The sequence below is a fragment of the Raphanus sativus genome, chromosome 4 (genome assembly GCF_000801105.2).
Source record: "Raphanus sativus cultivar WK10039 chromosome 4, ASM80110v3, whole genome shotgun sequence".
NCBI classification, from domain to species: domain Eukaryota; kingdom Viridiplantae; phylum Streptophyta; class Magnoliopsida; order Brassicales; family Brassicaceae; genus Raphanus; species Raphanus sativus.
Genome location: NC_079514.1, coordinates 12,147,221 through 12,175,187, shown reverse-complemented (window position 1 = coordinate 12,175,187; position 27,967 = coordinate 12,147,221). Strand labels below are relative to the sequence as shown.

The 27,967-nt window shown below is 30.3% G+C and overlaps 3 protein-coding genes across 3 annotated transcripts; 1 reads left to right on the top strand and 2 right to left on the bottom strand.

Moving 5' to 3' along the window:
- Nucleotides 1-1,520: 1,520 nt before the first annotated feature.
- On the bottom strand, nt 1,521-2,210 carry LOC108852488 (protein SOB FIVE-LIKE 3-like). The gene has a single exon (XM_018625992.2). It carries the CDS (start codon nt 2,128-2,130, stop codon nt 1,732-1,734), a length of 399 nt encoding a protein of 132 aa, XP_018481494.1. The 5' UTR covers nt 2,131-2,210; the 3' UTR covers nt 1,521-1,731.
- A 7,078-nt stretch (nt 2,211-9,288) lies between these two features.
- Nucleotides 9,289-9,796, top strand: LOC108852333 (protein GLUTAMINE DUMPER 6-like). Its single transcript, XM_018625828.2, has one exon. The coding sequence runs from the start codon at nt 9,310-9,312 to the stop codon at nt 9,646-9,648; it is 339 nt and encodes a 112-aa protein (XP_018481330.1). The 5' UTR covers nt 9,289-9,309; the 3' UTR covers nt 9,649-9,796.
- Nucleotides 9,797-14,562: 4,766 nt separating this feature from the next.
- On the bottom strand, nt 14,563-17,337 carry LOC108855241 (proline dehydrogenase 1, mitochondrial). Its single transcript, XM_018629009.2, has 4 exons — nt 16,617-17,337; nt 15,297-15,948; nt 14,965-15,205; nt 14,563-14,875 (listed from the first exon to the last, which is right to left on the bottom strand). Exons 1-4 carry the CDS (start codon nt 17,178-17,180, stop codon nt 14,836-14,838), a joined length of 1,497 nt encoding a protein of 498 aa, XP_018484511.2. The 5' UTR covers nt 17,181-17,337; the 3' UTR covers nt 14,563-14,835.
- Nucleotides 17,338-27,967: the final 10,630 nt, after the last annotated feature.

Below are 27,967 nucleotides of genomic sequence, written 5' to 3'. Positions count from 1 at the left end.
GAGTTAATCCTATTGAGATATGGAAATTAGGGATACTGATATGTTTAGGAGTTATCTAGATGTATTACCTAATAGGATTATGAATTTTCTTTTTTTGGAACATTATATAGGATTATGAATTAATTTTTATTTTTAAATAAGACTTTCAAAATTTTATACAATATTTTTTAAAAAAAACTGAAACTTTAACCGTAATATCCATTATTTCTTTTTTATTTTCTACAAATTTAGAAATTATGTAGTTCTATATTTTGATAATTATAAAAATTATATCAAATTTATTTTATCTTATACAATTTAATTAATATGTCTTAATATAATTATAAAAATTATTTATTTTATCTTAATTTTCTGTTTAACTAAATTAGTATTTATTCTAAAAAATTTGTTTAAAATAATAAAATCTAAAACATTAACAAATTTTAATTTATAAATATAATTTAAATTAAAAATCTTATTGTTGCACATGGTGAAGGATTATACCTAGTTAAATATGAAATGAGGGTTATTTCTAAAGTGTACTTCAATTTTAATAGATTAGATATTTGGAATCAATTTAACATTAATTTTTAAAAAGAATCGTTAGTTAATTGAGGATAATAAACGTCAAAAAGAAAATTATTATTATCGAAGGCCCATGGGCTAATATTCAAAACTTTGGTTTGTATACGTTTTAGACTTTTGGTTTAGTTTTGACTTCTTTCTTTAAGAACTAGGCCCATAAGTACTTCCTCGGCAAATGGTTTTGACATGACATAGTTCACCATGGATTCCCAACCTATACTCCGGTTATTGTTTTACCAACAACTTCATCAAACATTATTTTTTTTCAAATATTACGCTTTGGATTTTTCTTATTTAAATTTCTACTTTTTGTTAAATTTCCTCTAAATCTCAATCGAAAAAATGTAAATAGTTTTTCCTCAATTTGGGGGTGACTAATTTACTCATTCTCTAGTTTATATGCCCAAAAAATTGTGAACATTCAGAAAGACTAATTATTTTTCTGTGGAGTAGTTCCCATGTTGCTGTCATGTGTCTGCGGTGGATCCATTTCCCTCTTTACAGCCAAGCCAAACAAACGAACAAAACATTTTCATCATATATATTTAAGACAATTTGATCAAACACGCATAGAAAGCCACAATGTGATCAATAATAGAGAAGTTGTCTCGATGGACACGTTTCATCACACATGCCTTTCTATATCTATTTTCATTTACACCACTTTGGTTCATGACAGCATTTCTCAATCTTTATAACCGAAATTTTCAAAGACTAACCATACATTTAAATATTCATCTTATACTTCTTTTTCCTTAAAACCCTCGCCATAAAAAAAACATGTGGCGTCGAAACAGCCGTTCAATGTTGCGTAAACATGTATGTGTTAATGTAAACTTGAGCTTGAATTTGATCAAACTAAACCTTAGTTATAATGTAACAACAACCACCTAAACATGCTCTGATATATGTAAATGATCTATCTTGGGCATGTTAGATTTACCATGAGAGAAATAATAATCATCATGTTGCATTAGTATGAGGAGTAAAAAAAAATAATAATAATCAAGAGACAAGAGTGGCATACGAGAATATAAATATCAACTGAAAAAAATATAAATAATCAAACACCCTTTGCGTGAGGTATCAAAAAACCCCAACACAAAAATAAGGAAATCAATAATCCAATCCCAATTTACATACAAACAACTTCAAGAAGAAGAAAGTTTACTTCTTTTTAGAAGATCTAGTCTTGTTTTCACCCTTTTTCTTCTCTTTTGTCCTACATTTATGATTACCACTATTCTTATCATCATGTTTATAATCATAAACATCATTACTTTTACTATTACTTTCACTTTTCCCGTTTCTTAAAACGAGACCTTCTCTCCTTCTCCCTCTGTTGCTCGTTTGGTGATAACTTGGCCCGGAAGAAGCATCGGAAGCCATAGAATCGTCGCTGTCTTTGTTGCTTTCGTACTCGTTGGCATATTTTCTTCGATCTTTTTCGATGATATGCCCTTCATAATATACCTCATCAGTTACCTCCTCCTCGTCTTCCTCCATAGGCGAAGAAATATACGTGGTCCAACCGGATTCGCTGCTGCTGCATTCTTCTCTCTCCATGGACAACTCAAGAACCCTAGTTTTGAATAAGAGGAGAGAGAGGAGAGGTGCGGGGAGAGAGAACTACTGTTTGTTCTGTGTAGTCGTAATGTTTTGCTTGTAGTACTGGACCATATATTGATATATATAAATATATAATTGCATGTGCGTGGAAGAAGACCCATGTTTTTGCATTAATTTAATGTGTTTAGGACAGCTTATGTCTAACGTATAAAGTTTAATCCGACAGGATTCGAAGAAGAATAGCTGTTTTTAAAAATCAAAAAGGGTTTGTCTTTTTATAAGTTATGATTTATCATTTATGTACAGTCTTAGTCTTCTCATAATATTATGAGCATGTTGAATAAATAAATGCTAATTAATATAAGTAATGGGTCTCTGTTAGATAGAGCAAAGTGGTTTAAGTTCACATTGTGGCATGAGGGGAATGTATCTTTACACTAAGAATTCTCTGTAACGAAACCAAACACGCATGCATCTTTGTGGAGATTGGATGTTTGATTCAAATCAAGCCATGTTAGAGAACATGTTAGGATCATGCCCCCTTTTCACTATCCTCTTCTTTTTCCCGTCAGATTCGTAACCAATTATAGACAGTTTTCAATTAATATTACATTATTTGGCAGTATCATATATGCTCTGAATCGTATAAGTGGAAGACGGGATACATAGAGAAAAACTAAAAAAAATGTTTGTTTTCTTTTCTTATCTTTTAAAATATATTTTTATTTATTTATAATAATTAAGGAAAATGTTAAAAAGAGTTTCTTTTAGATTAAATTGCATTTCCCATGGTTTTTGTTTTTTGTTTTTAAAAAACAAGGTTAGATTTATAGTTGTACTTCTCAACTAATATAAGTGAGATAATTAATTCCACGAACAAAATGCTCATCGTACATAATTTTTTGGACTTTATAGAAAGCTGGTTTTAAGAACCGCATATGATTCTATCCTTAAAATTGTTTCTTTGTGTTTATGAAAATTACTTAAGCAACTCTCTTCCGTTGGTTTAAAATGAATGCTACATGGCGAGTGTATAGGACGGGAGGTGTACAAAACCGGAGGTCTCCGAAACTACCGCAGATCTTGACGTTACACGCTGAGATGAAAGGTCTCTTTTGGGTTTTAATTAGAATGCCTAAAAGAAAGAAGCAGATACTCTCAACATGACTACTCGATGACTTGAAGTGGAAAAGTTAAAATGTAAAATCTTATTAAATTCCCTACCTCCCTAAAGAAAATGTCTTAGCTCATCTCGAGACATTGGTTCTTTTAAATGGTTTAAACGCAGATGAAGATAATATAGGTGATTCTTCAACTGGTGGAGGGGTTACTTCTGAAGCGAAATTACGAGGCTCATGACCTGAGGAGAATAAAGGAAAGCTAGATATACGGTAATCTTTACAACGAATTTATAAAAATAAATACAGTAAACCGCTTCTTTTCAAACACTGTTATAGTACGTAATTTAAAATAGATCCTGGGCAACATGAATACATGACTATCTATCCAAAGTTATATTCTACAATGATGCTTCAAGTTCAAGAAGTCCATTTATCAGATTAAGTGTTTCTCAAAATTAGAATATTGGGCCATCTAAAGTTCTATAAGCGGAAAAAGTAGAGATTGTATGTCTCATAAGTAACCCTAACTGACACCAATAAGGCCCAGAAACTATAAGCTAGCCCATCAGTAATTGGATTAAACTAGTAAAAATTATAAAAAATAAAAAGTACAGTAGGTGCGAATAAGAAATATAGCAGGACGAAAGCAAGTAAAGTAGTAAACGAGTGGTTAAGCCCAAAAAGGAACGCAGAAAACCATAAAGCAATTAAAAGAGAACACTAGAGCAAACGGTTTTCTTAAGACAAGCATGAACTAAATATAATAATAGTAATAATGATACGAGATGTTAGATTAAGCACAATCTTTGAACATAAGACATGTGACTAACTAATTTACTTCCATAACATACAAGTTTGCTAATCACCTAAAATTGATAAACTCTCATTTTAAAAATAAACTAGATCTTGACCCGCCCAACCGGGCAGATATTTATTTTATGTTTTTAGTTTTTTATTTATAAATGATATATTTGTAATATTTAAACATAAATTTAGATTGAAAATTAACATTTGTAGTTATAATAAAAATTAAAAGTTTAAAAAAATATTTTGATATAAATTTTAAATTCCTAATTAAAATAATATAAAATAGGTCATAATTTTTTCCAATTCCAAAATCTTAGCATTATTAATAAAAAATAAAATAATTTATAAATAAATAAAATATGTAAACATATTTGAAATTAAAATAAATTTGTTAAAAAAAAATCTTACGCCATTGTTGTTTATTTCTATAGTTTGACACGTGGCCGTATAAATATTTGCTTTCACTTCAATTTTTTTATTTGTTCTAATGATAATATCTATATATATATATATATGTATGTGTGTGTGTAAATTAATATGTATTACATAATTGTTAGTATAACATTTTAAAACAAAATTTTTATTTATTACTTTAAATAATTATATTATGTGATTTTAATCGTCTATTACATCACAGTGTATCATATAAAAATATAATATTTATAACTAATTGGACTTATATTATAAAAGTGTTATACCAAAAATTTATGAATAAAATATTTTATATTTTATTTATATGATATATAAATTAATTTTGATGTGTGATTTTTATTTTATTATTTTTATTAATAAATATTGAAAAATATTTAATGTTAACAAAAAATCTATAAGGAAATTTATTTTGGTTAAGATTCATTCTATTAAAGAAATCTATTATTTAAATTAGTAAAAGACATTAAATACTTAAATCTATCATTTAAATAAAGAAAATACAAAATTCTCTACTATCTTTGTTACCAAACAAAATTTAATTTTTTTTTAAAGACTCCTATCCCTATTACCAAACAAAAGCTTAAAGTACTTCTACTTTAATAAAATAGATGACTAACAAAGATTGCAATTAAGTCCACTAAAACTTGAATACCCGCAAAATTGCAGAGAGAAAATCAGATACTTATGTTTTATATGTTACTTTAAGAAAAACTATAGATTGATCTGTGCGTCCGCACGGGTTGTTATTTTTATTTTTATATAAATAAATATTATTTAAATATTTACTGGTTTATATTTTAAATATTTATCATATTTTAAATATTTTATAAATACAACAATCAAATAGTTTACGTGCTAAAGAAAATAGTGAGCCGTGTTACAAAACTGCTGACAAAATATTGACATATTGATATGTTTGAATAATATCTTTTTAACATGAAATTATTTTTAAAATGTAATAAGAATTTAAATATTTTGATCAGATATAGATAATACGGTGAGATTTAGATACGTTAGAAAAAGAATATTTGGTTATAAACATTAAACATTGTTATACAAAGATATTTAAAATTTCTTGTTGAAAATATCGTAGACTTAGCATTTGATTGAGAAAAAATAAGTTACTTGACTGGTGAAACATATCGTAAAATATTTCTTTCTTTTTTTCTTTTCTTTCCTTCTTTTTTTATCGTAAAATACTTCAAAATAAAATAATTATACCATTTTTTGAACTAAAAACTTTCAATTTAAGACATAACTATTACATGATAAGACCAAATTCTTATAGTTGGAAAGAATTTGCATGAAACAAGCTTCATGATGTATTGAATCCCAAACCAATGAAATAAAGGTAGAGAATAGGAAGCCATCCATGAAATAAAATAATTGTACCATTTATCAGTTTCATTCACTTATCCTTTGATATAAGAGGCAAAGACAGTTAGATACCAATTTTGCTCTTTATATGTGGAAATTAGTCAGCACAATTAATTTGTGTGTTTCGTGGTTTCTTCATGCGTGATGATGCGAAGATGTAATTTGTGAGTGTTTGCAGACACTCCCACTAATTATTCCTAGATACAAGTGGCGGAGCTAGTTTAATTGGCCTAAATAGTAGAAAAAGTGACATGCACATATCACCTTCGATTGGTGGTAGACAACTTGACATTGTAGTCGTCGTTACTTTATCTATATTATTAAAAGAGAAGTATCCATATAGAATATTCTTTAGTTTTCAGTATTATTTACACTTCAGTGTTACTAACATTAAATAATATTTTTATTTTAATGATTTGTCTTTTCCACTTTGATTAATGTGTTTTCCAAAATTAAGTTTTAATTAAATACACAACTAAATTTGAATTAAATACACAATTAAATAATACTTCATATTTTAATGCTTTATCTTTTCCACTTATATTAATGTATTTTCTAAAATTAAATTTGAATTAAATACACTTCATTAACTTCTCAATTAAATCAATGTCAAATTAAAAAATATATATTTTTATTGGACAAACAACTCATGAAAATTAGAACATCAACTATTCATTTAACAAATCTGAACGAAAAAACATTACCAAATTTGAATCGAAACTAGATAATATCCAAACGGATTTACCATTTTGGTATCTAGAGAACTATAACCAAACTTTATCCAAACGAAATACTTCGGTTATTCGAATGTATTTAAATTATATTTATATACTTTAATATGTTAGCTACTTTTTGAGTTAATATCCAAGATATCAGCTATTTTAAGTTGTTTAAAATATTTGAAATATAAAAAATAGTCAAAAGTAAACATCTAAAGTAGATAATCAATAATCAAAAGGACAAGACTTGGGTTCACCCCCTGTGGTGAACCTTTAAATTCACTACTTGATTTATGATCAATCAAAGTGATATGTTGATAATTAAATAAAAAGTATTAAATATATTTAAAAATAGCTAAAAAAATAATAATGTCAATTTTAAATCCTAAATCTTAATTTCTAAACCCTAAACATTAATTCTTAAATCCAAACCCTATACCCTAAACCCTATACCCTAAACCCTAAACCCAAATCCTAAACCCTAAACCCAAATCTTAGACTTTAAAACCAAACCGTAAACCTTAAATCTAAACCCTAGATCCAAATGCTATACCCTAAACCCGAACCGTAAACCCTAAAACCAAATTCTAAAACCTAAACCCAAACCGTAAACCCCGAAGAATTACTACGTAATTTTGTCTAGTTTAGTGATAGCACCCCGAAGTAGGTATTTTTTGGGTTTAGGGTTTAGGATTTGGGTTTAGAGTATACGGTTTGGGTTTAGGGCATATGATTTGGGTTTAGAGTATAGAGTTTAGATTTAGGATTCACGGTTTGGGTTTAGGGTTTAGAATTTGAGTTTAGAGTATACGGTTTGGATTTAGGATCTAACATTTGGATATAGGATTTGAGTTTAGGGTTTAGGATTTGGGTTTAGCGTATACGGTTTGAGTTTAGGGTCTAAGATTTGGATTTAGGGTTTATGATTTGAGTTTAAGGTATAGGGTTTGGATTTATGAATTAATGTTTAGGGTTTAGAAATTAAGATTTCTGATTTAGAATTAAAATTATTCTTTTTTAGCTATTTTTAAATATATTTAATATTTTTTATTTAATTATCCATATGTCAGTTTAATTGGTTATAAATCAAGTGGTGAATTTAAAGGTACACCCCAGGGAGTGAACCCAAGTTCTGTCCTAATCAAAATACCAAAAATACTTAAATATATATATTTATTCTTCATCCAAATATTCAAGTTAAACCTATTTTAATTTTTAATTTAAGTACTTTAGCTTACATTACTCAAATTTACATGTTATATTTTTCTTTTAGATTTAAGGATATTTAAAGATATATTAATTTTGAAAATTTAAAAATAATTTAAACGGGTTATTAAATCCGCAAAGATCCGAATCAAACCGGAACCAAAGTTTATAAATATCTGAATAGAGTTAGAATCTTTAAACTCGAAAATCTCAAACCCGAATAGATTTTAACCGAATTCGAGTGAATATCTAAATATCCATCTCTAGCTTAGTCAATATAAAACGATCAAATATTACAAATATACTATTTAGTATAAATAAATAAAAACTAAAACTGAAAATTAATATCCGTGTAGTTGTACGGGTAAAGATCTAGTATTTATTATTATATAGTAGAACGTATGTTTCACTTATAATTACGAGTGTGATTAAAACACTTCTTTGACTGTTTTTTCAAGAGGAAAATATAGTTGCTTTGATTTCAGCTAGTACTTAACCAATCAGGTGAAAAGGTTATCATTTATATTTTCGCTAGTCACTATTAAAACAGAGTAAAATTGTTTTTTTGTTCTTTTTGGTTTGTGCAGAAAAAAACATGTGTTGAGCGGGTTTTCATTTTTTAAATTAAATTTTCACTCCATTATTTTTACTCTCATTTTCTCTATATTAATACTCTGAATAATTAAGTAAAAATATATAAAGTAAAAGAAAAGAAAAAATGAAAACGAGAGTAAATAGAACATATATAAAATATTTTATTTATTTATATGATTTACTATAAGTTCAACTTCAAATAAGAGGATAACAATTGTGCTCTTAAACCATAAAAGACAAAAAAAAATTGAAGTAAAATGGAATAACTATTTTCTTACTTTTAATCTGATAGGTAGAAAAATAGAATAAATTAGAATAAAACACTTATATTATATACTATTAATTTTACTCTAATTTAACCATACAATCACACTAAGTTTCTTTTGGTTAAATAAATGTGATCTGAGTATAGTTAATGGAATGACGACATCGACATGACACTCGAACAGTAAAAACTACAGTAATAGTTAACAAAAGAGAAAAGGAATATCTGAACGCACAAGGAATCTTTTTTTTTTTTTTTTTTTTTTTTTTTTTTTTTTTTGATTAACCAGGTGGTTGACCCCTTCGGGACCCACCCACCTAGGTCCGACGCCAGCCTGTGTCTGTACCGTTTAAGGCCCTGGACACGCCTCCCCTCCCCGCGAGTCGAACTCGGGTTGCCCCTCAGTGACCGAAGCCTGGGGTGTACCACTGGACTACGAGGTCCGGGTAACGCACAAGGAATCTTCTTCCACCATTTTGAACTTAAAAGAAAAAAGAAAGCAATCTCGTAGCCTGATCAAATGCATCCCCGTAAGCCAATACATAAACTAATGAGGAATTTCGTACAAATCTTCCTCTATAAATTCTTCACTACGCAAACTTCAACTTTCATAAATACACTTACGACACAAGGGAAAATCAAAAAGTAGTAAGAAATGAGGGCGACACCAAAAGTAGAAATTTGGAAGTCACCAATACCATATCTCTTTGGTGGTTTGTCTTTGGTTCTTTTTCTTATAGCTTTAGCATTATTCTCATTGGTCTGCATACACAGAAAATCTCATTCTTCTTCTTCTAACAATACCTATAATGTTGAGGAAGAAGAAGACGCCGGAGACAACGAAGCTAAAACTGTCATGGGAGAATACTTACCTAAGATCGTCGTGATTTTGGCCGGAGACGATCAACCTACTTGTTTGGCCGTTCCGGTGATTCCTACACTGTCTTCCATTTATCCTTGTAAATGTGGCAACGTTACTGTCGTCTCAACCTAGCCATTCACATATTTTCTCTTTTGCCAAACAAAAAGTAAAAGAGATTTCAACTTCTGTAATAATAAACGGCCATATTTTGTAAGAGTCGACTGTTTGGTGGACTTTAGTTAGTACTCCATAATTTAAGTTTTTTTAATGGTTTTATGTATTGAGTTCAATACATATTTTCTCTTTTGCCAAACAAAAAGTAAAAGAGATTTCAACTTCTGTAATAATAATCGGCCATATAGATATTGTAAGAGTCGACTGTTTGGTGGACTTTAATTAGTACTCCATAATTTAAGTTTTTAATGGTTTTATGTATTGAGTGTACTACATATTTTCTCTTTTGCCAAACAAAAAGTAAAAGAGATTTCAACTTCAGTAATAATAATCGGCCATATTTTGTAAGAGTCGACTGTTTGGTGGACTTTAATTAATACTCCATAATTTAAGTTTTTTTTAATGGTTTTATGTATTGAGTTTAATCTTGAAAAATTATTTATCCAGTATACAGAGCCAGACTTAGAGTGAAACATTTGAATGGGTCTCCATTTTGTGGGGCACACAGTTTTCAAATTATATATATATATGTAAATAGTTATATTAATGTTAACCATATAATAAAATAGAAAATAAAATTGTAATATAAAAATAGCAGTAAGACATCAAACAGAGTATAGGTTTTATAATTTATATATGAATAAATTTAATATTTAAACTAGGATAAAGAAAAAAAATATGTAAAAATTCTGATTTTTTAAGAAGAATAAAACTTAAGTTATTGGTAAAAAAATTTAGGAAAATAATTTTAAAATTTAATTAAACTAGATATGTATTTTCATTTGAATAGGGCTTCTTTATGTTCTGGACCGGCTCGGTCAATATATTCAGAACAGCTTATGAACTATATCTCTCTTTTTCTGTTAACATATTCAGATAGCTTATGAATTATATCTCTCTTTAATGCGATGTTAGAAAAACTTTTATACCACAATGGAATTTAATATTTTACACTTATGTAGCTCTCAAATGCTCGTTATCCTGAAAACTAATTAGCAAAATTTTTTTCTCCACACTATTTTTCTTCCTAGCGAAATCCGATCTGAGATTTGTTTGCTCAGGCGTCCGGCTGGCGCGTGAATGCGCATGTCAGCACCGGAGGCATCACCTCTTTCCTTCTTCCTCTTGTTTTCTTGTTGCTCCTCCGTGGTATGATCTGTGGTATAATGTCTTTTCCATTTTGTTGGCATATGTGTTTTATGAAAACCTCTGGTTTAGTCTCTTGCTCACGGGGAAGGTCGACGCCGTTCATGTTTCTGCTGGAGATGGAATCTTGACGCGGTGGAGGTTTGTTTGCTGTTGGAGGGGATCGGCTTTTAGGGTTTAAAGAGGCGATTTTCAATTTTTGGTCATCTTGGTGAAAAGCTGCGTTATAGGCGGAAGTCTGGTTCTCAGTGGGATTGTTTCGGATCTGTTATATGCGTTTACAGTCTGATGGTTCAGTGGCGAGTCCTGGTTGTGGTTAGTCTTGGTGTCGAGGTAGTCTCGTCCGATAATTCTTGTCTCCATCAATGCCTCGGGGGTTTTGTATATCTCGACGACTCGTTTTAGCCTTTAGAGCTGGCGGGTGTTGGCGAGTTGAGTTCGCAAACTTTGCAAGGCGTCGGTGTCGTATATGGATCCGGCGTAGCGGTGTTCTTGGTATCCCATTCTGTTGGCTTTCCGCTTCTTGGTTCTAGTTCCTTTCATCATTGGTTAGGCTTGTCGGCTGCTTCCCGGTGTGTTGAGCTCTGGTTCATGGTGTGCACTGGTTTGTTTTTACCGTTTCAGCGCTCGGACAAGCTTAGGGTAACCTTTTCAGTTCTTGAAGGAGGCAATTAACGGTGGTTGTGGAGGTCTAGGTTGGGTGTGGTATTCGTGCTTTCACCGGTGACTCCTATCGGAGTTTCAACACATCATAGTGCCGCATTTGTCACTTGATGAGTTGCAGTAGTTTTGTTCTCTAATCTCTTTATGCAAGTCTTGAGCTTGATCGGTTCTTGTTCAGCGGTTTCTCCGGCCCGGTTTCCTATAGGTCTGTCATTGACAGAGGCGGTCCATATCGCTTCGGTTAATGTGGTTTATGGTATCGGAGGCGGGGTTGTATAGTCGGGTGATGGGCACTCTCCTATGGTTTGTGTCTCATTGCTCCATCTTCTCTTAAGTGTCGTTTGTTTCATTGTCGGTGACGATTATAAGTTTTGATGAGCTCGTCGAGATCCAGCTACTCCGAAGACGACATGAGAAGATTCTGATATTCGAGGAAACAAGGTGAATCTCTCACTCTCGTGGTCCTGATCGAAAGTAGAGAACAAGGATCGATGCTTGATGATATTAGATCCGTATTAGCGGAACGTGCCGTGAATTATGGGTTGAACAAAGCTAGTTAGGAAATAATTTGATTTGAATGCTTTTGTGTAAGTCAAACTTGTAATCGGATCTATATTCCCGTTTTCGAATTAATTTAATATATTATTTTTTTTAATTAAAGTGTTCGCCATTCTTTTATTTTGTGCACTTTAATTATTATGCTTAGACCTTACACAATGGTTTTATTTATTTAACTGTCATTTTTACCTTTTAAAATTCACATAATTATTTAAATATTTAATTTTTTAATTTATGTGTCCAAATTAAAATTTACAACTTTCTAATTATAAAGCTTAAAATAATAAATTATGATGTAAACAATATTTTTAAAAAATGTTAACTACAAAATATTTCATTTGAAACAAATAGGGTGAAAAATATATTACTAAACTCAATAAACACTTAGAATTTAAGGATTACATTTATTTTAAAAATAAATATAATTCAAACCCTTCACTTTTTGGAAAGCTTGAAAGACACAAATTGAGTTTGATTAATCCATATCTTTCATATGGGTCCACTTAGATGTTTTCAACTAGCTGAATCTATTTAACTAGTATTAATCCAAATACTCTTTTTTTTTCAACACCATCATTGTAACCATTGGACAGTTGATTAAATGTTTCAATTGGTCTGTTGCACTGTCTTATGCATATAGTTTTCTATATTTAATTATGTGCTATTGTTGGTTTTTCCTTTTGAATGAAACCCCCAAAATTAATGACTGTTGGAATTTGTTTTTTTCAGCTCAGTGCATGTTGCCTCATCAATTAGATAAGCACTATGGTGAATAGAACCGTCTACATCAATAGAATCATAACAACAGAAGTACGTAGCAACAACACTGACAGCTGATGTAAGAGTAATATTACTATCAGTAACATTAGTATAGACCAAACAACACTTGTTAGTTGTTAGTGACAATATTCACTACATCAGCTTTAGTAACACCCAGGCCCGGCTCAAAAAAAGTTGAACCCTATTCTATATATTTTCAACACCGAGGAAAAAAGTAGAAACCCAGAAGGAGTTTGATAGTGTGTGCCTGTGGGACGGGTTAAAGGTTCGTATGATCACAGGACTTTCTTCCTCAGTGAGGAACAATTTGTCATCTTCTTCTTCTTTATCATTTTATGGTAAGAACTATGCAAAGGATGTTGCTCCAGTGCCAGTTTACGGGAACATACTGGTGTTGATACAATGCACTCCAGATATTTCTTCAAATGATTGTAGTCTTTGTATAGAGACAAACGTTGATTACTATAACAAATGGTTCCATAGGAAGAGAGGTGTCATTATGCTGCGGCCAATTTGCTTTTTCCGGTGGGAATTGTATAATTTCTCTGCTGCTTTTGATCATATTAATGATCCACTTCCGCCAATATTACCACCTTCAAAGAGTCCTTCTGCAGCTAATCTGACCAACATAACCAAGAAAGGCAAGTCACTTTATAAACAATTCCAGAGCAGTTCTTGTTTTTTTTTTGTGTAATGTTTTTTGTTGAATTGGTGGTTTTGTGCAGATAAAAAGGTCTCACGAGGTATTATCGCGGCGACTGTGGTAGTTATTATTGTGGCCATAGTATTGATTTCTGTAGGCTTGGTTATGTTCAAGAGGAGAAAGGAAAAGCAAGATATACGACTTTCAAGTGAGTTGCTTCGATTGGTAGTGTAAACATAACAAATATCATGGCTTAGGAACTTTTTATGGGTGCACGGGCACGCACAACCACCAACATGGCTTCGCCCCTTATCACATCACAACGGCTAGCAGGTTCTCGAGCCTAGAGGATAAGGACACCACCTAAACCTAATGTCTCTAGCACTATAAATAAGTCTTGTATGGTGATGTAGTATAAGATCAATAAAAGCAAACCTTTTCATCAAAGTTCTTACCTTGTTTCCATAGTATCAGAGCCATGTTGGTTCTGAAGCTGTCTCTGACATCGATCTATAATCTGCTTCAGTAGAAATTTTAGACACCATGGAGTAGTCTGATGTGTGAGAACCCCCTGGACACCACATATAGGAATATGTAGTGTCTTTTAACATCAGAGTGGACATGAAAGAGTAGATTCTTACTTGTTTATTCGATCTTGCAGGTGGTAAGACTCAATGATAAATTAATTAGAATATTTTTTTGCCAGTCATTTCTGTATTGGATCTATAGTTTCCTTCTAAAGAGAATCGAATTTGATATGAGTTAAACTCTATTTACTTTCTTGATTTCGATTCTTCTTTCTTTTTTTTTTTTTTTTCTGATTTTCTCACCTTTTGCTACTTTAATTGATAAGATCCATTTTCAGTTCAAATATTACAAGGTTTGAAAATATTTTGCGACTTCGTACCATTCCTTAAAATTAATAACATCTTCTCCTCTACAAGTTTCCTGTAACGATCTCATCAGAATAAGGTTGCCTACCACTCTACCGTACTTAACGAGAGTTTTAAAGTTGTGGCCTTTTTTAATTAGCTTAAACATCTTTATATTTCAAAGCAAAAGAAATGACCGAAGCAAAAGAGTAAATAAAAAGGTAAATTCCATTATTATTGATAAGGAAGGGTGAATGTACATTGGTGAATAATAATGAAATAATTAAATACATAATTATGTGACCCATAAAGTGAAATATATATAGTCCGGTTACGACAAAGCCACATGAAATGTTCATCCCTACTCCATTTTTTAAAATATTTTTTTTTCTCTTATAATATACATATATAGAAGAAATTTATTCATCTACATTTCCCAATTCCATTTAATGGCTCCATCCATAAGGACATAGACTCTTCTCTTCACGCAATCCCGGCAATTAGTCTCCTCTTAAGTTCCATCCTGCAATAAACCAAACCCACATCTTTCAGCTAAATCCAAAACCGATGTTAAAACCGGGACTCTATGTTCTGACATGGAAGCTAATTTACCTCATGAGTTGACGGTCATTGGCTCCCGTGGCCATCATTCCGCGGTTCTCATAAGCACGTCGGAGAAGATACGGTATAGCGGTTTCAACCGGTCCATATGGCATGTATTTGCTTACATTGAAACCGGCTCTCTTTAAACCGAAAGACAATGCATCTGACATACCGTATAGCTGCGCAAACTCTATCTTCCCGTCCTTTTTATTGATGTTGAGCTCACTCGCCTTCCTTGATGCAAGTCTTCCTAAAATTTATAACATTTCTCCAATTAGTAATCTATCTTCACTAAAAAAAGAGCGATAAACCGGCGTTTAAGTTTCGACTCAATGGCCTACCCGAATCAGCGTTGTGTGTTGCAAGAACGACACCAAAACCCGATCCGTTGGATGCTTTCTCCATTAGGAAGGTCATGCAGTCATTGTAGCAAGCGTGCGTGTTCTGAATTGTGTCGTGGACCGGTGACTTGTGTCCCAGGGAATCTGCTAATGTAGCTTCGCTAGACATATAAGCGCCTCTCACCAACTTAAAACCCATAGGAACACCTTCTCTCTCGGCTTCTCGAACGGCCAAGTGCAACCTCTCACCAGCGTCTCTCAAGTAGGCCTGGATGGTGTTGTAAATAATGGGTCTGTCTTTGTCCGTGTTGAATATGATAGCTGATGAATAAGCCATGTAATCGATCGCCGGTTGGAGGATTGTGTCTTCAGCATCGACCAGCAAAGGTACATTGGACTCTTGGCATCTTCGACAGATTTCTTGGATCCTTACGTGGGCTGCTTCGAGCTCCCGTTCTTCTTCGGCGGTTAACGGTTCCGGTTCTGAGTTTGTGTGGTAGAGAGGACTTGAATCGGAGAAAACCGGGAACGACTTGAGCTTCCACGAGAGTTTAAAATTTTGACTTTTGTATTCCCATCGAAGTAGATCGCTCACTCGTTTTAGGAGACTGATGGGACAAATCGCGGTTATCTTCACGACCACTGAGCTAAACTGTTAGGTCAAAGAGAAAATTAACGGGTTAATGCCTAACCAATAATAATAAATAAACCGGTGTTTTGGTTAAAGGAGAATATTCATAAAGTGTCGGAAAGATCTAGTCCACCTACAAACTCAGACTTCCAGCTAGGACCTCGTCATAAATCTAGTCAGATAGTGACGTATTGTTTTGAATTAAACAAAAAGAAAAATCAAAGCTAATTTGAAAATAAATAATTAGACGCCAAGTCGTTTTCATAGGAGAAAAAAAAAGCAAGTTGGCTGTGTACTTGCTACTTATTAAGGTTCAATAACGCGTAAGAGTCACATAATCGGTATATTAATTATTTTCTTATATGAATAGATATTAATGTGCACGTATATGATAATCTACGCAAGTGCACTTTGTCAGGGTACGGAGATTTGTTTGTCGAACCAAGTTGCCCTAATTTGATAATTACCTCTCCATTGTTTAATAAAAATAGTTATGAAATAATTTTTTTTGAAGAAATATAGTTATGAAATAATTAAATTTAAAGATATGGTATTTGTAGATTTTCGTTTTGTATGTCATACGATTTTAATAATGTAAAATAATTTTGGAAAACGAAAAAAACAGAGGAATTCTGAATAGGAACAGAGAACTAAGAAACATGAGGTAATTGGAGTTAAGATCTGCTTACGTGAGATGTTGGTAAGGATTTTGCAGCTTCGATGGTTCGAAGGAAGTGATGCATGTTATCATCACAAGTGGCAGCGTCATCGGCATGTTCCACGCCGTACACAAGCATACCTTTAAGACCCGAAGCTTCGTAAACGCTCCTCACGCGTTCCGCGGCCGCGGCGGCGTCTTCACCGGCGCAGAAGTGGTCATAAAACGTACTTTTCACAAGGCCAAGGACCATACCACGTGTCAAGGCGGTGTCCATGAGTTTAGAGCTCATGACCCACGATCCAACATCCACCATAGGACCTATCGCCGCGGCATGCAGCACGGCGGTGGAGCGTAGGAGATCGGATGTGGGCATAGAGGAGAAGAGACGGGCTTGGTCGGAGAGATCGATGTCATGGTGAGCTTCATTGGGTTTAGGGTGGTGGAGAGGTGGTTCTGGTTCTTGTTGTCCGAAGGAGAGAATATCCGGGACGACGGCTGTTGAAGCCGTTACGGTGGGAGGACCCACCGGTTTCAAAGCGGAGAAGCGGTAAGGACGACGGATAAAGTTAGTTCGGAGGAGACGGGTTGCCATAAAATTCAAAGATTTTCCTTTTGAAACAAAAAAAAAGAAATTGTTTTCTTCTCTTGATGTTTCTTAGGCTTTTCGGATTTATCGCTTTTTTTCTCCTCTCTTATTTTTTTTTCTCTCAACGCTTTGTTTGTGTGTTTTATTTTGGTACTGCAAACATATATTTATAGAAGAGCATAAAACCATACACGTTTTAGGTGTTTGATATATATAGATGCCGATGTGTACAATTCTTAATTGGATTGGGATAAAATTAATCATCTAAAATTACAATGGTGTCTTTATAAAGAAAGTCGAAGTTTTTTTTAGAATTTCCTTATGACTAATCTGAAGTTTTACTTTCATTTTCTACTCAAAATATATTATATACCATGTATTAGGAGGAATCTTTTTTAGGAGAAAATTATAAATACCATAATTTTAATTATTTTATAAATTCATTATGGTATGGTATCGCACCATTATGGTATGGTAGTACATATACTACATGATATGTCATCTATTCATCTTGACACACAAAAGCATTTGACCTTGTAAAATTTTCTGTATTATGCAAAAGGTATTGATTAATTTTCTGATTTCTTAAATTTAAATACATGCTTATATAGCTATTTTTCAATCACAGTCAGATTTTGTGGAGAATCTAGAAATACTACCATAATTAATATTTAATCATGCATTTCGTGTTACTAATGCTTTCTAGCCAAACAATGAAACAAACAGGCACAGCGTTTTCTGCTTAGACTTTAAAATTTTGACATCATAACATTGTTACTATTATTATATGTAGTTATCAACTACTAGTAGAGTATATTAGTGTTTTCTATACATAAAAGAGTATATGAGGAACGGAATCCAGAATTAAATTTAAATACGATTTGAAATCTAAAAGCTACGCTATTTATTTTGGTCCACAAAAATTATATGTTTTTTAAATATTTTTTGGAAAAGGTGAGAGGAAGATGATTGCGCCGTAATTTTCTGAGTGAACATATATTTCTCTTTTTCTTACAGAAATAATAGTTACGGACAGCACAGACAGCAAGGCCCTGACTATAGGATGAGTCATCGGATAATATTTAATTGATATATAGTGATAAGCTTTAATATTTCTAAATTGAAAAAGGAGTTTTCTAAATTAAATGAGTTGTTTCTGGAGAGACGGTGGAGGAAGATATGAAAGATGAGTGGAAGGTGAATCGGATGCAACATGAGGACCTAGACTTGTCCTTTGAATCTTTGACTTTTCTAAATTGGAATCTTTGGAATCTTAGTGATCACTAATCTAATCTATTAAAACTGAATTACCTTTAGTACTTACCCCTTATTTTTGCACAAAAATTACAATTCATTGCCATTAAAAATTAAATAGAATTATCTTGAAATAATTTATTGACATATTTATGGAGAAAATTATCATTTTATTCCTGAACAATTTGAAATTAACACATTTATTTTCCAACTGTTGACTATGCAATATAATTCCTCAAGTGTATGTTGACTTAACAAAATTAGACGTTTAAGAAGTCCACGTTAACAATAATTTTTAGTCCATTTTTAACACTTTGCTTCTTGTCTCCTTCTCAAGCTTTAGACATAAATCTCAGTAGAAAAGCACATACGAGATCCACTAGATTTCTCACCGGAGAGAGTTTAGATCCAGTGAAGCTCGACGTCAGTGAGCATGGAGCAGTCAATGAGCCATGGGATCTAGGGTTGTGTCGCAGAAGATACGTGATTGTAGATGAGACCATGGAGGAAAGACAGATTCATATGCAGAGCACACGATATTCCGCCACCTAGTTGAGTCAACAGCAGTCTCGTCCGACATCGGCAGAGGGAGAGGTGAACCGGGGAGATTGAAGAGACCAATAGGAAGAGCAGGAGCAAAGATGAACATGGCTCCGGTGGGACAGAGGCAACGCCGAAAAGTTCCTTAGCCGCTGGCACCGAGAAGCATGTTCATATTTTGTGTTATAAATCCAAGAATACAGTCTAAGATGAACATGTGTTGCTGTGTTGGCTGACAGTAACAAGAAAATGAATAGAATTGAGAACATTATATTTTTTGGTACGTTGCAGTTTTCAGTTCTTCTTTGAAAATGAAAGAAGAATAACAACATATATTAAAACTCTAACCCAATCTATTGTCATTTGAGTTATCTTCTCAATGTTGATCTAGAGTTTTTTTATCAAATTAATTTAGAGTTTAAGCTTTTTAGTTTGGGGAGGTGTTACCAAACAAACTAGACTAACGATGTATAACGTGGACTTTTAAAATGTCCAATTTTGTCTAAGTCAACATACATTTGAAGAATTAATTTGCATAGTCAATAGTTGGAGAATTAATGTGTTAATTTCAAATTGTTCAGGAATAAAATGATCATTTTCCCCATATTTATGCCATTAAAGTAATAATTAAGCCTAAATTTAAGCATTCATTATATTTTCCTATCTTAACAAATAGTTTCCTAAATCTACTGCTAAACAAATTACTAACGTATAACAACAACCATTAAAACTTTATGTCGACAAATAGAACTTTAGTTTTTTTTTCAGAAAAGACAAATAGAACTTTAATATAATTTGTTTCCAAAAACTAGACGTCCATCATCTCAAGAGATGCATCTCGACCATTACAACTTCACAGTACAATTTTTTTTTTCTTTTCAAAACAAAATTCATAAAAAAAAATGCAAATGTAAATGTAAATACAAATCAAAATATCAATCAATCTACACTGACATCGGTTCAAAGCTGGATCATCGTGCACTCCAACAAACAGAGGAATGGTTAAAGTTTCTGCCTTGGTATCTATTTTCTCATTTTGTGTTTACATTTTTAATATAAAATTTGTATTTACATTTTATATTTGCTAATTTGTTCCAAAATATTCTTTCTAATAAAACTGGATTTCTTTACAAATGTCCACTCACATAACTCTTTCTTATTCACTCTATTTTACTTGCATTCAAGAAAATGTTTATCAAATTTTTTTATATATATGTTTTAATGCATTAAGTAACGTATATACTATACAAACATTTAGGTTACCTTTATCAAACGATATTTAAGCTTTTATATATATTATGGACTAAACTACTTCCTATAATCTAGATAATCAATAAATTAGTTTCTCTACATAAAATAGATTTAAGTAATACTTTCAATAATCTAATCAAACAATAAATTATATCGATAACAATATCATCAATACCTTTGATTTAGGCTGACGACTATATATAGGGAATATATGCCTAAACTATTTTGATTAATCACTACGTATATTATACCATTCATACAAATAAAATTCACTTTCAAAAAAAAAAAGTAAAACCAAATACTTGTGCGGTTGCCTAGATCAGCACCAACATATACATTTAAAATTATAAATTTATAACATATCAAGAATACAAAACAAAAAAATATTATTCACTGAAAAAATAAAATGTACAAACCAAATCATTATATATTAATAATATCGAATAGAAAACATACACAACAAGGTTATAAGTTATACAATATCAATACTATTAAAACAGAAACATGACATGTTAATATAGGTGTGATCCAATTATTTTAATATATTTATTAAAACTTTTTATTAATCATTTAAAAAATATTATACAAATAACACACATATATAATTAAAACACACAAAAAATGTTAAAAATGTAAATTAAAAAAAACATATCTGCCCTTTTAAGGGCGGATCAAAATCTAGTTTGAATTAATCAACAAAGTTTCTATCATTAATAATAGTAAATAGTTAAAATAGAGTTGTAGTAAAAATGGTTGACTGCAGCGCAGTCTCGATTTTGGTTCACCTATGTTTGCATTATTTTCACGTAAAATAATTAGAGAAATGTTTAAATTACATTTTCAAATGTTTAACTATATAGAAAGGCCCTGACATATATTATAAGTTATATATATATTACATTTTCAAATGTTTAACTATTTCGATTTCTAATCACCAATTGAAGTATATTAATTGGAGGATTTCAACTCACAAAATGTGTTAGTGGCAGCCATTTAAACAAAAAAAAAAGGGATTTTGAATTTTATTCGGGTATGTGTATTCTATTGATCACAGATAAAGATTTTAAATACTAATATTGTTTCCAATATCATAGAATGCAGTAACTATTTGATATTTGACAAAAAATATAAGGTAAGAACACTTAATTATAAATTCTGTAAGCAGTGTTTATAATACCTTAGACAAAGGAATTTTTTTGAAATAATAACTTTTGGAATTTATTGTAATTAATTATATGAAATATGTAATTTAATGTGTTCTGTGATATTTAATATGGTGACCACACATCAGATTTTTAAGGAGGAAAATTCTCAAAAAAAATCTCAATTAATAATTTAATATATATGAAATATGAAATAGAGAGTTAATCTTACTGTTTTGTTTGTACAAACGGCATTTTGTTTGTACAAACAGCCAATGATAGAATTGGAAACAAATTTTTTATTTATTATATATTCTCTACATTTCTTATCAAATATTATTTTATTATTTTATTACACAAAATTATCATTTTAGAATTCTGATGTAAATTAAAATTATTTTCAAGTTAATATTAATTGTAAACTGTGTTGGTGTTCAAATATTACTAGTCAAATAGATGTAATTAATAAGAAAATAAGTGTATTTTAATTTTTTTTAATCTATGTGAAAAAAGTGACATTGTTAAAAAAATAAAGAATACTAGTTTTCAATTAACATATTTTTATCATATATTTTAACAAGTATTCAGAAAAATCCTTTGATTAAAAAAGTTTGAATGCATGCTACTATATAGCATAACATGATAACATCATGTTATTTTCTGAATTAAGGAACACATATTTTTATTTATATAATTTTGTGTAGCAATTATTTTTTTTAAATTAATATAAAGATACGAGTTTGTGGAATAGTTCATACTAATGTCTAAAAGAGATACATCCTATAATAGACAATCATGTTAAGTCTATAAATTGAAGACATATTTTAATACCCGGAAGAAGGTTCATCCATAACGGTGATAAAAATTTACAAGAGCAAATATTTAGGTAATTAGGTCTATGACACTCCGGCAAAAAAGAATAAAAACAGAGTGGAATAAAGGTTTATAATGACTACAAGACTAGTGAATATGTCTTAACGAGCCAAATGGACACGAGCCCCTTGTATTGTTTCTTTTAGGGACGTGTCTTAACGAAGATGTATCTCTTTTTAAATCATCTCCAATAATTTATTTTACTTTTCTTTAAAATAAAATAACTTTATAATAGAATTGATTATTAATCTAATGGTATTCTATTTTACAATGAAAATAAAAAGATGACAAAATAGAATAAGTTACTCTATATATAAAGTAAGTCTATTTTGTTATAGTGAAAAATAAAATACTATTAGAGAATTTTTACTGTAGACTCTATTTTAGAGTGAAAATAGAATGAAATTAGAGATGTTTTTAGATTAGTTAGAGTCATTCCATTATATGAGTTCGAGATAACCAGTTTAATTAATGAAAAACATTACCAAATAAAAGCTTGTAGGAAAGTAGCACTTAAGTATGCTATTTTATAAATGATATCTTAATATTATTTAAATTCCATCCCAAACCACTTGACGCAATAGTGAAGACGAACCAACCAAAGCTAACGATAAGATACAAATACTATAAAATTTACGAATAGAGAATCTTCGACAGTAGCAGATCTTTACAAAAACAAAAAGCAACAGAGTGGTACCCACTTCGGGCACCCAAAATGGCAGTGCTACCAAGTTTACGGCTCAAAACTTATAATATACTGCGTAAATTTAAGCCGTTAGATTGAGGGAAGGGAGAAGGTGAGAGGGTCACGTGAGGAAGTAAAGAGGTTAGGTGAGCATTGGACACGAGAGTTGCCCAGCTGTAGCCGCCATTTTCATTGGTCCAGCCCAACCTTCCATGCTATATTCCTTTATTTTTTGTTTTCCAGAAACAAGTTAATTTGTAGTCCTTAAAAGGGATTCTTTTGTTCATAATGTGTATGTAAAATGACCTAGACGGTGTTGATTTCAAAAATTAAAATTAGTTTGATGTGTAAATCAGACTGCATTATGCATTATTGTTACCTTGAGATATTTTAAATAACTAATGAGCTTCGATAAATAAGATAAAATCAAATCAATAATTGATATAAAAGTTGAAAGTGTGATTGAGGGATCAATGCCGGTCTAACAGTTTATAATGCCCCAAATCAAAATTAAAATTTATGCCCATATTTTATCAAAATCACAAAATAATATCAAACAACAAAAAAATCAAATTTTCATAAATAGTTAATTTTTATTGTTGAAATATATATTTTTTTACATTTGTTTCTCGTAAAATCATCCATTATTTATATAGTTAAGTATTTCAATCATATTTGTTTCAATAGAAAATATAAGTCCAATATCTTTTGTGATATGGTAGAATGCAAACTTTTTTATCAGCTTTAACTTTGGAAAACTTCTTTCAGTTCCAAGATGGTTAATAATATACGATAAATAATTTATGTGTTTTGATAATAATATTTCGATTTCTTTTCAAAACTTAAGCACACCAATAGGCTTTCGAACTTCACAGATCTTTATTTTCAAAGAATATTTAGTTCTATAAATAAATCATCGTCAGTTATGTGTAAATCCATATCAATCCGTAAACAGTTTATAAAAAATCTTAAAATCATATTATTAAACTTATAAAACCATAACAAAGATTTATAAAGTCATCTATTTTGACTTACAAAATTATATTATAAAATTTAAGAAAATTATAAAAATCTTTTACAAAGGTTTCTGAATAATTTACAAAATATGTAAATTATTTTCACATATACAAAGAGTAAAAAGTATATTACTTCTAATGGAAATTATAACAGTTGTATTTTAGAATGTTCTATATATTATACTTAGTATTTTTATAATTGATACACTATTAACTCTAATTCTGTGAAAATAATCATTTAAACATTGCTAAATAACTCCAAAAATTAATATTTAGCTAAAACCTTTACAGATTTTATTTGTTTAAAAAATACTAATAACTTTTTTTTGAAAAGATATGCCCCTATAATTCGGATGCTAATCGATGGTTTTGGTGGCTTACTCTTTAGACCGGCCTTGGGCTAGGTAAATTGTAAAGTAACCGGGTAAAACTGAAAAAAAATTGGTTGTAGCTAAAACATTATCGTTATAAATGCTTTTCAGTACCCCAAGTTTAATTTTTATATCTACACGTTATCCACTAGTCTATATTTGAGAAGTGATTTGCCACATGTCTTTTCTACAATCGTTTTCACAAAAAACATTATGACGTGGCTATTAAGATTGATGACATGTCATAAGGTTAAATATGAAATGGACAATTACATTTAATGCTGATATATTTTTTTGGAAATATTTTTAGAATATGGCAATAACTCATATATTATATTTAATATTGATTTATATTTTTTGTAAACTTTGTGGAATATGGTAATAAGTCATAAATCATCACTAAAATAAATATATTCAAATATGATATTTTGAATTTCGAAATATTATATAATTTATTTTTATAATTATAAAATTTTATTATCTAAAATTTTCTAAATTTTCGGAATTTTAAAAAAAAATTAATCGTAATATCATTAGTTTCTTTTAGGTATCTACAAATTATGTAAATATTATTTAGTTTTAATTTTTGATAACTATACAATTTTATATGATTTTTAGTAATTTTGTACAAGTTGATTTAATACATTTAACCAAATGAAATAAATATTTTTTTAATCTACGATTTTAACTTTATATATATCATTCTTAAATATAATTTAAAATAAAAAAATATTTTCTCTTAATTTTATGCTTAATTAATGATATTTATATTAATTATTAGTCAAAAATAAAAATATATAATATTAATAAATTACATTTTAAAATATAAAATTTAACTTTTAAAAAAATCATCACTACACATGGTGCATGAAAACACCTAGATTAATAATTGTGACATGACTACTAAAATTGATGACATGTCTTATAGATTAATATGACATGGACAATTATATTTAATGTTAATCTATAATTTTGGTAAAACTTTCGAATTTTGATTATATTCAATTATGGCATTTCAAATTTTGAAATATCATTTAAATTAAACATATTTCAAAAATATATACATATTTTTAGAAAATTATAAAAATTAAATCATAAAATCAAATTAAATCGTAAAATTATTAGCTTCTTATATATATCTACATATTTTATAAATATTGTTTAATTTTTGACAATTATGCAATTTTACATATTTATTTAATATATTTAATTAAAATAAATAGATAGAAAAATCTACCTCAGATTATAATTTAAAATATATACATGCACATTCTTAAATATAATTCAAAATAAACAAAATTATTTTTATCTTAATTTTAATGTTCAGTTAAATCAAATTTATATTAAAATATTGATAAGAAAATAAAATTTATAATATTAACAAAAGTTAAATATAATTTATATTTATCTATTAAAAATATTTTAAAATTCTTTTACTGCACATGAGCCAAACTATTAAGAAAAATAAAATTCTTTGAACTAAAGATTATTGGATAATAAATCCTAATCTACAACAAACTAAAATCGAAACCATACCAAAGTATTATGCTATATGGGGTAATATTTTTTATATAATTATATTCTTCTTAACGAATGAACTTATGAAAATATTTATATACGTTTATCAAATTATTGATATCCTTTTTTACCAAAAAAAACTATTGATATCCATCAACTCGAAATGTTTATATGCGCAAATGCTCATAAGATAAGACCTCGAGCATTTGTCGGTTTCATTGTACTATAAAGTTCACGATTTCGTTTTATGTGTCTTTTTCAGCGAATCATCACTATTTTTTCTCTATGCTTCACCTAGTCCGTCAATTGAGTGATGAAAACGGCATTAGAAACAAAACGTATACTATATAACAAATATGTGAATATATATATAAATAGGTAAACACAAATTCATATTCACTACGAAAAAGTTCAGCGAATCATCACTATTTTTCAGTTTGTTTCACCGTCAGTCAATCGAGGGTTGGAAACTGTATTAAAAATAAAATGTATAATATGCTAATATCTATATAAGCTAAACACAAATCTATATTCACTACAAAAAAACAATAAAAAACTGGAGAGCGCATACATTTAACAGCTAGGTATTCATAATTTTCTTGGACAGCCATCGTTTAACTATTTTATAATTATAATCTTAATACATTTCTTGTGTGTGTAGTAGTATCTTTCGTGGTCACTAGGGACCTAGTATGAGTTGAACGAAAAAAAGGGGACCTAGTATGAATATATAGGACAGTTTCATGTTTTTACGCCTTAGGACAGTTTCATGTTTTTAATTACAAGATGGAGCACTTTCCACTACTAAGGTAGTTTTTTGTAACAGCTTCCCACTTGTCTTAACTAGCTGTCACAACATAACTTAAAGCACTACCCCACTTGCTAACTATGTTTTGTGTTTTAACGGGAACCTTTCTCCACCCTTCATCTTTATTTTTTTTGGACGGTGTAGATCCACTCTGATTTTTTTTACAAGACTTATATCTACCAAATCTAAACCATCCGATTACATCTTTCATTTCACCATCTTACAGTCCAGATTTTCTGGGTTTTTACATCTCAGAGTCCTTTTTCATCTTCGTTGTCTCCTTCATTTGAATGAAAAAAGAAAAAAACAAAATTTCAGAGATACTGCATATTTCTCATACGGATTGCAGCTAGAAATTGGTTTGTTCTGCTTATTATTTCTGTCATCTTCTCAAATCCAACTTTAACCTTCTTTTTTACAATTACTTTTGCAAGTTATAATGTTGGACCATTGCATGGTCATCCCTGGTGAATGGACCTCCGTCGGCTCGCTCTCGGAGTTTATGTCTACATTTATGGTGTACATCCCATGTAAACACGATTAAACTTAACGTGTACATTCACAGTAATATATGTTGTCCATTTGTACACTGATAGTGTTTATGTCTATATTTATGGTGTACATACCAACACCGCTGGTGTCCACGTGTACATTAATAAACATGCAAAACATGCATGATTTGTTATACATGTGTGTCTCGATCGCGTTCATGTATACCAAAAACATGCATGATTTGTTGTACATGTGTGTCTCGATCGTGTTTTTGTATACCAAAATGGTGTCCATGTACACATCAATTACCTATAAATGTTATGCATATATTTCACTAACTGTGTCCACGTATACACTGAACTTAAGAAGTTCACTTCTTTTAACTGTGTCCACTTATACACTGTACATAATAAGTTCACTTATTTTATTCACGTGTACACTATTAGGTGTCCATATGTACCTTCAATAAACTAATGAGGTCCATGTACGCATCACTTTTGTCCTTATGACCACCATTAGCATCCATGTGTATAATTACGAAATTCATATCTACACTGTCGGTGTTAATGTATATGAAAAAAGGCCAAAAGGCCAAAAGAAGTTCATTTTTTTAAATTGTGTCTACGTGTACACTTCACATAAGAAGTTCACTTCTTTTGTCCACGTGTACACTTCAAAAGTCTCTGTATATAGATTCAGAAGTTCACTTCAGAAGTCCCTGTATATAGATTCATTGTCGAAGTCCATGTGTACACTCTGATTAAATGTTCATGCCTCAGATGAATCTTATGTACACCATTTCGAAGTCCATTTGAATGTCTATAACGACCTAATGTACACTTC

Excerpts from the sequence above, each read along its gene's own strand:
- LOC108855241 (XM_018629009.2), bottom strand. The coding sequence starts at position 17,180 with ATGGCAACCCGTCTCCTCCGAACTAACTTTATCCGTCGTCCTTACCGC. Across the intron at positions 15,206-15,296 it reads AACACACAACGCTGATTCGG|GAAGACTTGCATCAAGGAAG; the intron begins GTAGGCCATTGA and ends TATAAATTTTAG. Across the intron at positions 14,876-14,964 it reads AATGACCGTCAACTCATGAG|GATGGAACTTAAGAGGAGAC; the intron begins GTAAATTAGCTT and ends GGTTTATTGCAG.
- LOC108852488 (XM_018625992.2), bottom strand. The coding sequence starts at position 2,130 with ATGGAGAGAGAAGAATGCAGCAGCAGCGAATCCGGTTGGACCACGTAT.
- LOC108852333 (XM_018625828.2), top strand. The coding sequence starts at position 9,310 with ATGAGGGCGACACCAAAAGTAGAAATTTGGAAGTCACCAATACCATAT.